This window comes from Brienomyrus brachyistius, chromosome 16, assembly GCF_023856365.1.
Source record: "Brienomyrus brachyistius isolate T26 chromosome 16, BBRACH_0.4, whole genome shotgun sequence".
NCBI lineage: Eukaryota > Metazoa > Chordata > Actinopteri > Osteoglossiformes > Mormyridae > Brienomyrus > Brienomyrus brachyistius.
Window position 1 is genome coordinate 1,651,950 of NC_064548.1, and position 17,714 is coordinate 1,669,663.

A 17,714-nucleotide genomic window follows, 5' to 3' on the forward strand; every position below is an offset into this window, starting at 1 on the left:
AGAGTTGTGCGTGGGGCTGAATGCTGGACAGACCACTGTATGGTCAGGTCCAAAATTCGCTGCGATATTCCACCCTGTCACCCAAAGAGGACCCCAAACAAAAGACTGAACTATGCAGCACTAACTAGTCCCAACACCAAAAGGTACCTCCGTAGACTCCTTGCATGCAAACTTATAGAACTGCAGAAAGATGCCAATGTCCTTGGCACAAGTAGGAAAAATAATCAGGACTGGGTTGATAGCAACTCCACTCAAATCCAGTCACTCCACCGAGAGAAACACAACGTATGCAAAGCTCTCCTGCCAAGCCCTGGATCCTCCATCCTGAAATCAATCTTTTCCAAGGCTAAAGCTGCAACCCAACAGACTTTACAGACCATGGAAGACACCTGGTGGTTGCAAAAAGCGGAAGAAATACAACACTTTGCTGATTGCAATGATATCCAGGGCTTCTGTACTGCCATTAAAACCTTATACGGTCCTAGAAGGCAGATTTACGTCCCTGTTCGATCTGTAGATGTAAACTATTAATAAATGAAATGATTACTGATTTTAGTCTTGGTGCCCTATGCCTTACTGAGACCTGGTTTAAACCAAATGAATTCATGGTACTAAATGAATCTACTCCAGCCGAATATAGCTATAAGCATATCCCTCGACCAAATGGCAAAGGTGGTAGTGTTGCTGCAATTTTTCAGTCCAACCTAGGAGTGTCTGAGAAATGTAGTTTTAGTTTCAGCACATTTGAAACTCTTCGTCTTAGCCTTGCTAGCTCATCTCTTTGCAGCTCTCCACCCCAAATCACCATTGTTACTGTGTATCAATTAGTGCTGTCAAGCGATTAAATTTATTTATCTAATTAATTACATGGTGTGGCGATTAATTAATCTAATTAATCACATTTAATCGCACATCGAACACAAACCTATGAATTAGGTTACAGTATATGACAGTTGTAACTTATTGAACACAAACCAATGACATTGGTTACAATGTCACAATTGGTTACAAATGACAGTTTTAATTATTACTGAACATAAACCAATGTTTAAGGTAACAACGGCCATGACAATTTTGTTTATTACTGAACACAAGCCTATCAACTAAATTGCAATGGACATGACATTGTTGTTATTGAACATAAGCTTGTTACTTATACTACACTAGTCTAAATTCTTATTTCTCTTTTAACCAGTTGCTAAGACAGACTAACTTGTTCACATTTTCTGAGTTTAAAGATGCAGTTTTATTCTGCACAACATTGCCAGCCAGTGAGAAAAGTCTTTCGCATGGTACTGTGGTTGTAGGGGTGGCCAAATATTTGAGAGCTAAGGAAGACAGTGTGGCATGGGCTCCGGCATGAGCTGACCACCACTCTAGAGGACACTGATCCATTGCAATATTGGGCTCAGCTTTGTAATGATGTAAATCATTGCTTTGGTGATTTTCTTCCTCTGAATCAGAGTCTGAACCCAGCAGGAGGATTCTCTTCTTCTTAGCTGGCTCATGTTTCTCACAAGGCTGTGGAGTATTTGCGCTGAGTCCTCCTTCCTCTAGTATTTTCTCAAGGCTAGACCCCATCTGTTCTCTCTCTCCTCTTGATAGGCACTTCAAGTCCTTAAACCGTGGGTCAAGTGCTGAAGCTAGTTCATTCATTCATGTCAGCTTGGCGTTCAGCAAGGTCCTTGCTGAAGGCAGTCTTGAACCTAACCACATAGGCTGGATCCTCATCAGAGACTCTCATTACATGGTGAAGGTGGCAGAATGCAGGAAGCACTACAGAGCAGGAGACATAAGCCTCACCCCCAAGGAGTTCAGTGAGTAGAAGTAGAAGATAATACAAACCATAAATAATGTTCAGTGCATTTAGTTTAGGCAAAATAAGTTAATTTATTTAGCATCAATTACAAAGGATGATTTACTGGAAAATACTTTTTTTTCATTTGTTCATTTGATGACGTCTTAAAAATCTTTAAAAAATATTTTTAGGGTTGTAATTCTCAGTAAGAGCATTTAGGCATGATATTCCATTTCACAGTCTATGACAACATGCATAAAACAACAATAATATAACATGGTACTAATGTAATGTAACTTGCATGGTTCAAGAAGGTTCTGCAGCTTGTGCAGTTTGTCCCACTCAGATGCAGTCAGCATGACTAACTTGTGTTTATGTTGGGCCAGAGTAGTCTTAACAGCCTCTTCATTCCGTAAGAGACAGGTGATCATATTGAGTGATGAGTTCCACCTCGTTGACACGTCTTGTATCAGTTGCTCTCTCTGTTGTCCTAGTGAAATTTGTTGTTAATGAAGTTCTTCTGTATTAGCAGGGCTGTGCTTAAAATGTGCAACAATTTTGCAACACTTTGTCATTGTATCCGCGAATCCACTATCAGAGAGGCAAACAGTAATGGTCCGCTGTAATATATGGGCAGCGCACGGCATGTGATGAAAGGGAAGCTTTCTTGCCGCTGGGACCATGTTGCGTGCGCTGTCAGTTCCGACTGTGGTCACCTTTTCCTGGATTCCCCAGTCGTCAGCCACTGTTAGAAACTGTTCGGCACATGCATCAGAATAGTGCCGTGTGACTGACTTCAACACAGTTAACGCGAAGGACGTAAGTTTCCAGTCACAATCGATTATGTGTGCAGTAACACCTAGGTAGTTGTGATTACTGATCGACGTCCAGTGATCTCCGGTTAGGGCCACATGGTTAGCATGAGCTAAGTTGTCTCGTTTTGATATTTTTTCTGTGTCATACAGCTGATTTATTCTCGAAAGTACTGTACCTCTTGACGGTAGTGTGTAGGTTGTGTCGGAGGAAGCGATTGAAAATGCATCCATAAGCCCCTTGTCTTCCAAGTGCAAGTTGAAATCCAATTATGTAAACTAGTTAAAGGGCAAAAAGCTAAAATGCAAGCTAAAAGTGCAAGCAGTGACCAGTGTGACAGTGCGGATATGGTGAGGGGTACAAGAGCACAATGTACATCAGGGTGTGAGGTGCAATGGCATGTCCAAGTTCATAAACCTTATGGCCTGGGGGTAGAAACTCCTCCTAAGCCTCTCAGTTCAGGCCATGATGTTCCTGAGTCTCTTTACTGTTTTCATAAGCTGAAACAGGCTGTTATTGGAGTGGGATGTGTCCTTCATGATCCTGAAGGCCCTGCTCCTACAACTCTTGATGTAAATGTCCTGAAGAGATGGAAGCTCTGCTCATTCTGCTGCACGGATCACCCTCTGGAGGGCTTTGCAATCCTGAACACAGCTATTCCCGAACCAGGAACTAATGTTCTGAATCAGAATGCTCTCCACAGCGCCTGAGTAGAAAGTCTGTAGGATCGTTGGAGAGACCCTGAACTTCCTCAGCTGTCGCAAGTGGTACAGGCGCTGCTTAGCCCTTTTGGACTGGACTTGGATGTGAATAGTCCACGTCAGATCCTCGGAAATGTGAACACCCAGATATTTAAAACTCCTCACCCTCTCCACAGGAGACCCGTTGATGGGGAGGGGAGTATAGGCTCACTGCTGCCTCCTACTGAAGTCCACCACCAGCTCCTTTGTCTTGTCGACATTGAACTGGAGACTGTTGTTGTGACACCACGTTGCTAGGTTCTCCATCTCTGCCATGTAGGCTGACTCATCGTTGTTGGTGATGGTGGCCTTTCTACACAACCTAACACAGTGGTCAGCAATCTTGGTCTTGTAGTTGATGCAGAATCATGTTTCAGTACTCACATAAGAAGCATTACCAGAACTGCGTTTTATCATCTACGGAATATAACCAGGCTTCGGAAGGTGGTCTCTTCATGATGCAGAAAAATTAATACATGCCTTTATAACTTCCAGACTGGACTTCTGTAATGCCCTCCTTTCTGGTTGCCCAACTAGATCCTTACACAAACTTCAGCTGGTACAGAATGCAAAAATTCGATCACATTAGCCCTGTCTTATCCTCCCTTCACTGGCTGGTTAAGTTTGACTATAAAGTCAAAGTCAAAGTCAAAGTAAACTTTATTGTCATCTCTGCTATATACTGTACAGGTACATAGAGAGACGAGATGACGTGGCTCCAGTTTTTTTTTTTTTTCAGTGCATACGAGAGAAAGACATGTAACAAATAGGCACGTGGTAAATAGAGTAAATAAATATAAGGTATACAAAAAATATATACTATATTTGGAGATAGAGGTAGAGGAGGTTATAATAGTTATGTATGGAAAATGTGCAAATAAGTGGCAGAAGTGCAAAAATGCTTGTAGCAGAGTTTGTGTGTAAAGTGCAGATGTGCAGGAGTCAATTTGTTCGCAGTCCGGGTGTGTGTGGGGGGGTAAGTGTGTTCAGGAGTCTAATGGCTACTGGGAAAAAGCTATCCTGCAGCCTGGAAGATCGAGTCCTGATGCTGCGATAGCGTCTGCCAGATGGGAGGAGTGTGAAGAGTCCGTGTGAAGGATGAGAGGAGTCAAGCACGATGCAGGAGGCCCTCCTGATGCAGCGCTTGTTGAATATGTCTTGCAGCGATGGACGCACCGATGATGTTCCCAGCTGCTTTGATGATCCTTTGAAGCCGTCGGTTATCAGAAACCGTGCTGTTTCCAAACCAGTCGGAGATGCAGCTGGTCAGGACACTCTCTATGGTGCCCCTGTAGAACACGGTGAGGGTGGGAGGTGGGAGGTTGGCTCGCTTAAGCCGTCTCAGGAAGTGGAGACGTTGCTGGGCCTTTTTGGTGATGGAGGTGGTGTTGGTCGTCCAGGTGAGGTCGTCTGAGATGTGAACTCCCAGGAACTTGGTGTTTTTTACCATCTCAACCGTGGAACCGTGGATGCTGAGTGGTGTGTGGCTGGGGCGAGGTCTCCTGAAGTCGACAACCATTTCCTTGGTTTTGTCCACATTCAACGACAGGTTGTTTTCACTGCACCACGTGGACAGCTGCTGAACCTCATCTCTATACGCCGACTCATCGTTGTTGCTGATGAGTCCCACCACCGTCGTATCGTCTGCGAATTTGATGATGTGGTTTGAGCTGTGTAGGGCAGTGCAGTCATGGGTCAGGAGTGTGAAAAGAAGTGGACTGAGAACACAGCCCTGAGGAGCACCTGTGCTCAGTCTGATGGTGCTGGAGACGCTGTTGTTGATTCGAACAGACTGAGGCCTCTGAGAGAAAATCCAGAATCCAGTTGCAGAGTGAGGTGCTCAGTCCCAATCCGCTCAGTTTCACACACAGTCTTTGTGGAATGATGGTGTTGAAGGCTGAACTAAAGTCTATGAACAGTAGTCGCACGTAAGAGTCTTTATTGTCCAGATGAGAGAGGGAAAGGTGAAGTGCGGTGTATATGGCGTCCTCGGTTGACCTATTTGTGCGATCCAGTGATCGGGGGAGGTTGCTTTTCACCTGCGACATGACGAGTCTTTCGAAGCACTTCATGGCGATGGGTGTCAGAGCGATGGGACGGTAGTCATTCAGGCAGGAGACTGAAGACTTCTTTGGCACTGGGATGATGGTGGTGGATTTGAAGCATGCTGGGATGATCATCTGGCTCAGTGATGTGTTGAAGATGTCTGAGAAGACTTCAGCCAGCTGATCAGCGCAATCTCTGAGCACGCGAGCAGGAATGTTGTCTGGACCGGCAGCCTTCCGTGGGTTGACTTTGGCAAAAGTTCTCCTCACATCGGCTGCAGGCAGAGAGATGATCTTGTCAGTGATGGGAGGCGTGGCTTTCGACATATGTGTGTTGTTCAATGCGTCGAATCGTGCATAGAACTTGTTCAGCTCCTCAGGAAGTGTGGCATCTCCCTCACAGCTGCTTGGTGCTGGCTTGTATTGAGAGACAGCCTGGATGCCTTGCCATAGACTGCGAGTCTTTTGTGTCCCTGAAGTGGTTGTGGATCTTTTGTGTGTGTGCTCGCTTTGCCTGTCGGATGGAGCGAGAGAGGTTTGCTCTGGCTGTTTTAAGAGCAACTTTGTTCCCAGACCTGAAAGCAGCGTCTCTCTCTCTTAGCCGTGCACGCACCTGTGCTGTGAACCAGGGTTTCTCGTTGGCTCTGGTGGTTATGTTCTTAAGGACAGTAACATCCTCTATGCACTTGCTGATGTAGCAGGTCACAGATTCTGCAAACTCGTCCAGATTGATGCAACCATTGAGCGTCGCTGCCTCTTTAAAAACATCCCAGTCCGTGCACTCAAAGCAGTCCTGGATTGCTGAGACAGCTCCACTGGGCCAGACTCTGACGGTTTTTTTGGAAGGTCTTGTGCGTTTTAGCAGAGAGAAGTATGTGGGCAGTAGCATCACCGTCGTGTGGTCAGAAGAGCCGATGTGTGGGCACGCTGTTGCTTTGTAGGCACCACGCACGTTGGTGTAAACTTTGTCCAGGCAGTTCTCCCCCCTCGTAGCAAAGTCCACATGTTGATGGAATTTGGGGAGAACTAACTTCAGGTCTGCGTGGTTGAAGTCGCCAGCGATGATGAGAAAGCCGTCCGGGTGCACAGTCTGGAGTTTATTAACAGCCTCATGAAGTTCGGCTAGCGCCTGGTTAGCATTCACGCTAGGTGGCAGGTACACGGCTATAACTAGCACCACGGAGAATTCTCTCGGCAGGTAGAACGGGCGGCACTTTATCACCAAAAACTATCTGTGGTGAGCAGTGGCGAGTCAATTCATTCAATTGAGTTCGTGCACCAGAGTTTCTTAATGTAGATGTACACACCGCCTCCGCGGCTCTTACCGGACAATGAGGGTTCTCTATCGGGCCGATAGCATACTAACTCCTTTAGCTGGATAGCGGAGTCCGCGATGCCCGCGTTCAGCCACGTTTCCGTGAAAATAAAGATGCAGCAGTTCTTTATCTCACGTTCGCTTGCCTGCTGGAGCCAGAGATAGTCCATCTTGTTGTCCAGTGAGCGGACGTTGGAGAGGAGGACAGATGGAAGTGCCGGTCGGACGGGGTTAGCTTTTAGCCTCGCGCTAGCGCCCGCGCGCTTTCCTCGCTTTTGTTTGCGTGAGCAGCGCTTGCGTTTCGGCCAGCTGTGCTTCGCTGCCTCGCCTAGGATCCGTAGCGTCTCCAACGGTAGATTTAGCGGTGGAATCGTGCATTTGGAATCGCCACATAAAATACTGCTATTGACTTATAAAGCACTGAATGGCCTTGCATCAGAATACCTTAGTGATCTGCTGACCTCATACAACCCTCCACGCTTGCTTCATTCTCAAGACGCAGGATATGTTAGTACCTGTGGTAGAAAGAGCTATGGCAGGCTGCAGAGCTTTCTCCTACAGAGCTCCTCAGCTGTGGAATGGTTTTCCACCAGATGTGAGGGATTCAGCCTCACTCTCAATATTCAAGTCTAGACTAAAAACAAACTTATTCAGTCTAGCCTATGGGACTCTAGTCCTACTTTAGGTAATTGTTCACCCCCACTTATATCTATAGTGTGAGGTGTAGAGCTGGGTGGGGATTGGTGCCACTGGCTTTGGATAAACTGAGCTGTCAGTGCTGTCACTCTAGCTTCACACCCCCTTGTGGAATTGGAGTGCTGACATTCAGGGACTCCCCATGTCTGCATTCCTACTTGCCTCTCCCTCCTACTTATGCTGCCATAGCCATATCTGCTGTAACGTATACATTGCACTTACATATTGCACTCACCTAACTGTTAGCACTGCCTATTGTCTCCTCTACTTTGACTAATTCCATATTTTTTTTCCCTACACCTCCTGGGGTATGCTGCCTGGAGACCCCAATTTATCAAGATATCCTGCACACCCTGTAACATGCGATGTCTCTACTATGCATGACGTCCCTTTGTCCAGCTCGCCCTTCTGCCTGTGTTGTCCTCCATGTATGATCGGCTGGCTTACTACTGGTTGCCCAGCAAGCTGAATGAATGCCAACACTGGCTTTTCATCACGTCCCTGCTACCCGGTAGTGACTCATATTTTATGACTTAGACTGTGTGACCTGCCACTTAGCCATCTCTCCAATTTGACTCTCCCTGCCGGCCCCTGGAGGACGGGCTCCCCCTTTGAGTCTGGATAGGGTTAGGGCTTCCTCTGCTGCCCACTGGAGGACGGGCTCCCCCTTTGAGTCTGGTTAGGGTTAGGGCTTCCTCTGCTGCCCACTGGAGGACGGGCTCCCCCTTTGAGTCTGGTTAGGGTTAGGGCTTCCTCTGCTGCCCCCTGGAGGACGGGCTCTCCCTTTGAGTCTGGTTAGGGTTAGGGCTTCCTCTGCTGCCCACTGGAGGACGGGCTCCCCCTTTGAGTCTGGTTAGGGTTAGGGCTTCCTCTGCTGCCCACTGGAGGACGGGCTCCCCCTTTGAGTCTGGTTAGGGTTAGGGCTTCCTCTGCTGCCCACTGGAGGACGGGTTCCCCCTTTGGGTCTGGTTAGGTTTAGGGCTTCCTCTGCTGCCCACTGGAGGACAGGCTCCCCCTTTGAGTCTGGTTAGGGTTAGGGCTTCCTCTGCTGCCCCCTGGAGGATAGACTCCCCCTTTGAGTCTGGTTAGGGTTAGGGCTTCCTCTGCTGCCCACTGGAGGACGGGTTCCCCCTTTGGGTCTGGTTAGGTTTAGGGCTTCCTCTGCTGCCCACTGGAGGACGGGCTCCCCCTTTGAGTCTGGTTAGGGTTAGGGCTTCCTCTGCTGCCCCCTGGAGGATAGACTCCCCCTTTGAGTCTGGTTAGGGTTAGGGCTTCCTCTGCTGCCCACTGGAGGACGGGCTCCCCCTTTGGGTCTGGTTAGGATTAGGGCTTCCTCTGCTGCCCCCTGGAGGATGGGCTCCCCCTTTGAGTCTGGTTAGGGCTTCCTCTGCTGCCCACTGGAGGACAGGCTCCCCCTTTGAGTCTGGTTAGGGTTAGGGCTTCCTCTGCTGCCCCCTGGAGGACGGGCTCTCCCTTTGAGTCTGGTTAGGGTTAGGGCTTCCTCTGCTGCCCACTGGAGGACGGGCTCCCCCTTTGAGTCTGGTTAGGGTTAGGGCTTCCTCTGCTGCCCACTGGAGGACGGGCTCCCCCTTTGAGTCTGGTTAGGGTTAGGGCTTCCTCTGCTGCCCACTGGAGGACGGGCTCTCCCTTTGAGTCTGGTTAGGGTTAGGGCTTCCTCTGCTGCCCACTGGAGGACGGGCTCCCCCTTTGGGTCTGGTTAGGATTAGGGCTTCTTCTGCTGCCCACTGGAGGACGGGCTCCCCCTTTGAGTCTGGTTAGGGTTAGGGCTTCCTCTGCTGCCCCCTGGAGGATGGGCTCTCCCTTTCAGTCTGGTTAGGGTTAGGGCTTCCTCTGCTGCCCACTGGAGGACGGGCTCCCCCTTTGAGTCTGGTTAGGGCTTCCTCTGCTGCCCACTGGAGGATGGGCTCTCCCTTTGAGTCTGGTCCCTCCCAAGGTTTCTTCCTCATAGAGTTTTTCCTTGCCACCATCGCCTCTGGCTTACTCACTGGGGGCTTTGGGCAGGGATGCTGTAAAGCGTTTTGAGTTCATGTAATGTTGTGAAAACGCGCTATACAAAAACAAATCTGTTTTTGTTGTTTAATTAGGTAAATGGTTACTAAATGTAAAAGTGTTATATTTTCAGGTCAAGTGGTGTACTTACTTTTCACAGCACTGTAAATTTCCATGGCTCAAAGATCAAACACCCATAGAGTACGATGTGTGTGTGTGTTTGTTATGTTCTGGTACCACATTCAGGACATTAAATTGACAGCTGTAACGTCACTCGTGAACGAGACTCCGATACACTTGAATTCCTCCCGGATGGTGGGCCCATCTGGGGATGATCCACCATACCTCTTTTGAACTGGGTCTGGCTAGGCCCCAAGGCCCAAGGCCTGGCCACCAGGCGCTCGCCCACGGGCTCCTCACCCAGGCCTGGCTCCAGGTTGGAGCCCCGGTGACCCTAGTCCAGGTGAGGGAAACAAGACCATGCTATTATTTTTTCTAATTAAGGGATTTTTCGGGTTGCTCTTTGTCTGGCCCCTCAACTGGGACCTTTATGCCTTGGGAGACCCTACCAGGGGCAATCACCCCCGACAACATAGCCCCCAGGGTCACTGAGGCATGCAAACCCATCCCCCACAATAAGCTGGCAATGCAAAGGGGGACACTATATTGCCAAACGTTTCGGGACACCCCTTCAAATCATTTAATTTAGGTGTTTCAATCACTTCCATAGCCACAGGTATACAAAAATCAAGCACTTAGTCATGCATACTGCTTCTACAAAAATTGGTAAAAGAATGAGTCACTCTCAGGAGCTCAGTGAATTCAACCTTTGTACCACTACTAAATATTCAACAGTCAACTGTTAATGGTCTTGGAAGCAATTGGGAACAACTCAGCCATGAAGTGGTAGGTCACGTAAAATTGGAGTGGGGGCAATGCATGCTGAGGCGCAGTGTGCAGAAGTCGGTAACTCTCTGTAGAAGCAATAACTACAGACCTCCAAACTTCATGTGGCCTTCAGATTAGCTCAAGAACAGTGTGCAGAGAACTTCATGGAATGGATTTCCATGGACGATGCACAATGCAAAGCAGCAGATGCAGTGGTGTAAAGCATGTTGCCACTGGACTCGAGCAGTGGAGACGTGTTCTCTGGAGTAACAAATCATGCTTCTCTGTCTGGCAATATGATGGACGAGTCTGGGTTTGGCAGTTGCCAGAACGGTACTTGCCTGACTGTATTGTGCCAAGTGTAAAGTTTGGTGGAGGGGGGATTATGGTGTGGGAGTGTTTTTCCAGGGGTTGCACTTAGCCCCTTATTTCCAGGTAAAGGAACTCTTAATACTGCAGTATTCAAAGCCATTTTGGACAATTTCGTGCTCCCAACTTTGTGGGAACAGTTTGAGGATGGCCCCTTTCTGTTTCAGTATGGCTGCGCACCAGTGCACAAAGCAAGGTCACAGATGAGTGAGTTTGGTGTGTGGTACAAAGAACCTTGACTGACCTACACGGAGCCCTGACCTCAACCTGATAGAACACTTTTGGGATGAATTAGAGTGGAGGCTGCGAGCCATGCCTTCTCGTCCAACATCAGTGCCTGACCTCACAAATGCTCTCCTGAAAGAATGGCCAAAAATACCCATAAAGACACTCTATAAATTGTGGACAACCTTCCCAGTAGAGTTGAAGCTGCAAAGGGTGGGCCAACTCCATATTAAAGCCTATGTATTAAGAATGGGACGTCATTAAGGGTCGTATGTGTAAAGGCAGGTGTCCCAATACTTTTGCCAATATAGTATATCTGGTTTACCTTGCTTTCTCTTTATTTTCAGTTTAACTTTACTTGGGGGGGGGGTCCTTATTACACTATTTTATTATACTATTTCTTTATGTTTATGTTATTGCTTTCCACTAATTCTTACTATGGTGGAGTTTATCACCAACGGGTATTGATATTCCCCTTGTTATTCAGTAAAAGGTGCTGGTATTCAGTACCAGAACATATTGAAAGGTGCCGGTACTCTGAAAATAAAAACAAAGAGGTGCTGGTATCGTGTACACGTGAGTACTGGCCCACATCAAACATGAATCCATTTTTTTTGTGGTCATATAATTTCAACAGACACAGATATTGCATCAAGTAAATGTGGAAGGCCTATTTGTATAGTGTGTTTTCGGCAGGGATAATGTAAAGTGATTTGAGACAATGTAATGTGAAAATGCACTATATAAATAAAACTGAATTGAAAAAAAATAAAGAGATATCGATAAACTTTCTAATATCTAGAAATTCCTATTTCACTCCAGCTACTATTTTTCCATATTTTTCCTGAAACCATCCTACTTTGATATTTTCATAAATGGAGGGCTCTGTTAATAGAGATGGGGTACAAACAAGACTAAGAATGGGCAGATGAAAAACTCTGATAATCATTTGCACCTGGTTAAGTATCTTTATGCATCAACCTGACAAAAAGTAGTTTTTAGCACCATGATCTGCAAATTTCATTGTACATACATCAAAATCCATCAAAATACATACATAAAAAAATCCAGCAAACACAATCAAAAAGGGGAACAGTATTATTGAGTTTATTGACTGCCGATCTCCAGCACCAAAATTACCGCTTTCCTCCAACACGAGGGGCACTGGCTTTCATGGGCTTGGCGATTTTCTGCTTGAGAGCAGCCTTGGTAGGAGCCTGTAGAAATCACCATTACAAACTGAATCAGAATAGAAAGCAGAAAACTGTGGCATCACCCATATCCTAAGATGATTAATGCACAGAGAGCAGATTTTCCACAGAAACATTACATTTCAAAATTGCAGTCCCTAGGCTCCACTCCTATCACTGTAGTACACCATGGTTCACTATAGCAGCCAGTTTACGCTACGTATGCAGTGTGAAGCTATCCTATCTAGACTGGAGGGCAATACCTTAAGTCCTTTAACCTTGGAGGCATGCAAATCTGGACCCAACAATTATGATCTCTAGCCAAAAGACAACAAAACAGTAATTCTATGCTATCCTGCCTCATGTGACAAGATCTGTCGCTATCATAATTATATAGCTTCTTTATTCCAGATAATTTCTTGGGACCATCCATATCAACTGAAGGCTCACTAGTGAAAATGAACCATACTTAGAAAGTGTGTGAACACATTACAAGGGCAGCTTTCTAAAAGCTGGTTCATAGTTCTCAACACAAACACAATAAGCTTATTCACTTTGCATATGTGTACATGGAAACGTTCATATTTCCCCGGTCAAGCCACATAATTTGCACATGCGCACAACGTGTTGTATTTATATATTTTTTATTAATAATGATAATATAAATTATTCAGATTTTCCCTGGACACGTACCACAGCAATGAGGACACTAGCAAATTGATCATGCTTAGAATGTCCAGAGCTGTGCGTTCACCACCTATATTTAAAACCTATATTTCAAAATTGATCATTTTTTTTACTAAAGCAAGACCATAATGTCATGAACATCTCTAGAAAATGTGATCTTTGGCTTTTAAGTTGTTAATGAGGTATCTTGACATAAAGGTAGCATCACATGATTTCATATCACTAATGGGCCTTTTTAATGGCAGCCAAACTGACATGAAATAGTATAACAAGCACAGGTGTAAGTACTAACATCAATTAAGGTTACAAATATGTTACAATGAAATTTAATAGAAGCTTCATTAACGTCATTGCAGACACCTGAACTTGCCATACTATTGAAAAGTCCTACATGGCTAGTAAATAAGGCTAATAAATGCCCTGCATTCATCAGAGGTGAGTGAGGTGTGCAAATCGGTGCAGTATAAGTACACACTGAGGGAATCACTCGACTTTGCAAGCATCTAAGGTTATGTCGTGGCTGCATATGATGATAATCGGTGGCTAGGTTGTGTTGAAGAAACTATGCCCAGCACTGGAGAATTGAGACTGAGCTTTTTACATCCTCATGGACCATCTCCATCCTATTCATTCCTATGCCATCCTGATAGACTTGTTACTGTATGGATCATCAGTATGTGCTTTTAGTAGCTGAAACTGTGACAGCAACAGGGCGGACATACACAATTTCAAGCAAAGGCACAATAGCTGCATCAAAGGCTCTGATAGACTATAAATTGAGCATATAGCAATAGTTTATGTTCTTACATTCCCTCCTTCCCTTTAAACAGTATTGCTTGTATGGAACTTATGCATTATTACACCAATGTTGAAATTCTTTCCTTGCCCTAGTAGCCTAAAAGCCTATCTAGTTTGTTTATTTTTGTTGGTTTTTCAGGTTTTTGACAAATGAGGACCCTTTTCAGTAGACCAGTGTCAAAAGTGTAAACTAAAGAGGAAAATAAACTATTCTGATTGCACCAAGAATTCTCTTTTTTTCCGTCACTTTGGCAATATTGTTCTTTTATTCATTTTTAACAGCATTTTTTTATACATATTTTCAATTTAAATTATATTTCCACAGTTAGTTCTGGCAATAGTAGTTGTCATAAAAATAATAACCCTGTATCATGCATTGATCACTAACTGCTATTCTGCTACTGCTAACAGCATTGTAAGGAACTGTAGCTTTGATACACATTTCACATAAGTAATATCTCAGCAACAACCCAAAAACCAAATTTTCTGAAGATGATCATGATATTATGATCTAACTTTAGTAAAAAATTCATCAATTTTGAAATATAGGTTTCTTGTTACTGAATTTTTTATATTTTAATCAGTTAATACATAGTAATTATTCAAATGGGGATGGCATATTATTTTATAGAGCTGGACAATAGCTTTAAAACAATATAAAGACCAATTCTGTGCAGCTTACATTAAGGTAAATATAGCCAGTCAAAGTCATAGCTCCCCCAAAAAAAGTTAAAATTTTGTTCGCTTAAATCTCTTTCAATAATGATCCAAGACTCGCTTAATTTCAGATTCATGAGTTACTCATGTGACCAAATCAGCATGCCAAGTTTCATTAAAATCCGTGATAAGGTCAGAAAGTGTGATGATTTTCAGAAAGACTAATTATTTGTGCAGGCCATTGTAATTACCCTAAAGTGAGGCAAGCGCAATATATGTGTCACAAAAGAATTAAAGAATGTTAACTTGAAGTATACCCAACGTGTTATACAATGTGCAAAATTGAAATGCATAATAATAATAATAATAATGATGCCATAAACACGATGCCACATGTAATATGTAGGAAAGAAGGTCCTTGAGTGATGCAGCTGTAAGCATCTGCGTGAAATTATTAGCTAGAAATGACTTCATACCTATTGTGAAAGTGTTTGTAATATATTAAAGTAACCACTTGAATGACAGACTCTCGAACTGTCTGATAATCAAAATTGAACTTTACATATTCTGTATCTAAATTTCTCTGCTTGTTTGTACCCATAGCAGAGCAGTTTTTTTCCACAGGTAGTACATTGTGTATATACGCGAAGTGCACTGTAGCATCTCCAAAAACCACATACACAATTGCACGCTCACGTCTTCTTTTTGTACCATGAGATATTTGGACTTCATGTGCTATTCACACATTCTACTCTTCAAGCTGATATTTATTATATATAAAGATATTTCTTTTAGTACTGTCCACAAGACCACACTGAATGTATGATGCTGAGAACATACCTTTTTTTTTATTAGCATCTAATATTTCAACGTTAGACATTTTATAACAAATTGGGTACACTTCAAGGAAACATTTTATTAAATTCTTTTGTGACACTTTTTTAGGTACATATCACACTTAGGTCATGTCAGGGCTATTATAATGGCATGCATAAATACCTTGTCTTTTAGCACAAACTTAAAACTTAATGATAAACGTACACAGAATTTTTACACGTTTGGTATCAGTGGTTATGATTAAAAGCCGAAAATTTATCATACATATCATAAGAATACAACACGACAAACACAAAGCAACCAAAATGATGCATTACAAACTGAACCCTTTGCCCTTCAATAGCAATCCAGTAGCTGTACTGTTTTGATGTGGTATAAAAATGCATGCCACCACCAGGTGCGTACTTGGGTGGGGTACAAGGCAATCGGGTCAAATGTGAGTATGCAGTAACACCTTTAAAGATGAGTAACACGATCTGACCTTTGCAGCTATTGCTGTTTGATTCTTGTTTGCCTGCTTGGCCTTCTTGGCTTCCTTTGCAGCCCTGGTCATACAATATGTCAGTCAAATATGGGGGGAAAACAGAAAAGACATATAAAGCACCAATGCCTTTCACACACAAACAAAAAAAACATGATCACTAGTTTAAAAAACAATTACACTTGCTTTAACCCAGAACACCAAACTGATCCTGTAGGGAAACCGTCTATCCCATCTTGCTTTCCCCAAGACACACAGACAAATACACAGGTGACACCAAGCTTTGGGACCACAGAAAAGGGTCAGTCAGCATGCATGCAGCACCCCTGGAGCTGGGGGTAACGGCCTTGCTAAAGACCCAACTGTGCCATCAGTCTGCAGGCCTTGGGATTTGAACCAATGACCTTCTGATCACAAGCATTTAGTTCTAACAAGCTGAACTACCCACCGCCACCCCCATCACTCACACCAATCTTATGCAGATAATTAATCCTTAACTATGGTAAACATTTCTGAGATCAGAATGATGCCCCAGGGACACAGTGGCAGGACACTCACCTAATGGCCTGCTCCCGCAAGGCCTTGCGCACCTCAGGCTTCTGGTTGCGCTTGGCCAAGATTTCAGCCAGGGAGGCACCGGTGATGGCCCTCTGACATTTCACAGCACGGCGGGTACGCTTCTTTGTCACATCTTCCTTTCAGGACAGGGAGACACAGCTATCAAAGACTAATTCATTGCAATAATTCATTGTATTTAAATTAATTGTTAAAGGGTATTAAGCTTATAACTCACTAAAACAATCAGTACCACCATCTGTTCATTTACCTTTTACAGGAGGACCAGGGAACAATACACATCTACCATACAGCAACCAACTGGGGCCTGCATCACAAATCAACATTCTTGTTTAGCCAGATAAATTATCAGATTTAAGGTAGTCTGGGTTAAGTGTAACTGAATGAAGATGACATCCATGTAAGGGTACCCTAAATCCGACAAGTTATCCAACTAAGCAAGAAGTCCGGTCATGACAGAGGCTCCTGGTCTCATACAACTAAAAGCTCTTACTGGACAGAATGCAGAGCTGTAAGGCAGCACTGTCAAACAGAAAAATAAAAAATAAGCAGCAGGTGACTTACAGATTGGCCCTTCTTGTGCTTGCGCCTGTAAAGCACAGTCCAGTTGATCTGCCTGGGGTTTCTCTTGGCCAGGAAAGCTGACTCACACTTAGCGTTAAGGAACTGGAAGACCTGCATCAGGGAGAGGGATTGTTACGATCCATAGAAAGCATCAAAGAAAGTCTACACCGATTACTGCCTATCAGTAACAACTACAATCCAGCTCTTAGCATGCCAGAGTTATAACACTGCTAAACTCTTGAACAAATGACTGAACGGAGGCACTCCTGCTGATAACAGAAACACAGCTACTGTAGTGTGACAAAAGCAAGACAGAGCTTTTTTGCCAGTGCAACGACTGAATTAATACAACAAGGTGTCAGATACAGGCTGTGGCGGCTATTACCTTTCCATCTATCCTTGCATAACGTCGGCCGTGGCCAGGATAGATTTTATACCCACTGAAACTGCAGAGTTCGACCCTGTAGCAGAAAGATTAAATACGGTTATTGGTTTATTATATACTAGTAAGTAGTACAGACAGCAGATATGCATTTGTTTAAGAAAAGAAAGCTTAAATGCCTCCAGATAGTCTTCAAAAACACTCACTTCATGGCGGCTGCAAAGGCAGGAAAAGAAAAAGAGGATTCTGGGTAGTAAATAATAAGTTTGGAAGAAATGCTTATTTTTATTTTCTGTATGTTTCAGCATGAAATCACATATATGTAATTGTATACATTTTAGGAAATAGCAACTTGTTTTTAAATAATACTGCATAATATTCATATAACGGAAGAGTGCACTGACTCCTGTTTCCTAGCGTTAAAACAAGCGAAAAGCATGGCAATCGATAATCGATAATTAAGAGGACAGATAAACGGAAGGCACAAAAGACGCATTAGTTAAATTCTGATATAGAGAAGGTTCAATTTATATACTCCTGCAATATAAAGCTAAATATATGTTTACTATCAGGTGTGTCACCGACTGTAGTTTAACTTATAGTTACCTTGGAGGATCGCCGTTAATGGACTACAACTCCCAAT

The 17,714-nt window shown here is 44.2% G+C and overlaps 1 protein-coding gene across 1 annotated transcript; it reads right to left on the bottom strand.

Moving 5' to 3' along the window:
• Positions 1-11,984: 11,984 nt before the first annotated feature.
• Positions 11,985-17,656, bottom strand: rpl24 (ribosomal protein L24). The gene is made up of 6 exons (XM_048979078.1): positions 17,278-17,656; positions 17,075-17,150; positions 16,690-16,800; positions 16,108-16,244; positions 15,550-15,613; positions 11,985-12,116 (listed from the first exon to the last, which is right to left on the bottom strand). The coding sequence occupies exons 1-6, from the start codon at positions 17,280-17,282 to the stop codon at positions 12,036-12,038; spliced, it is 474 nt and encodes a 157-aa protein (XP_048835035.1). The 5' UTR covers positions 17,283-17,656; the 3' UTR covers positions 11,985-12,035.
• Between the last annotated feature and the right edge of the window lie 58 nt (positions 17,657-17,714).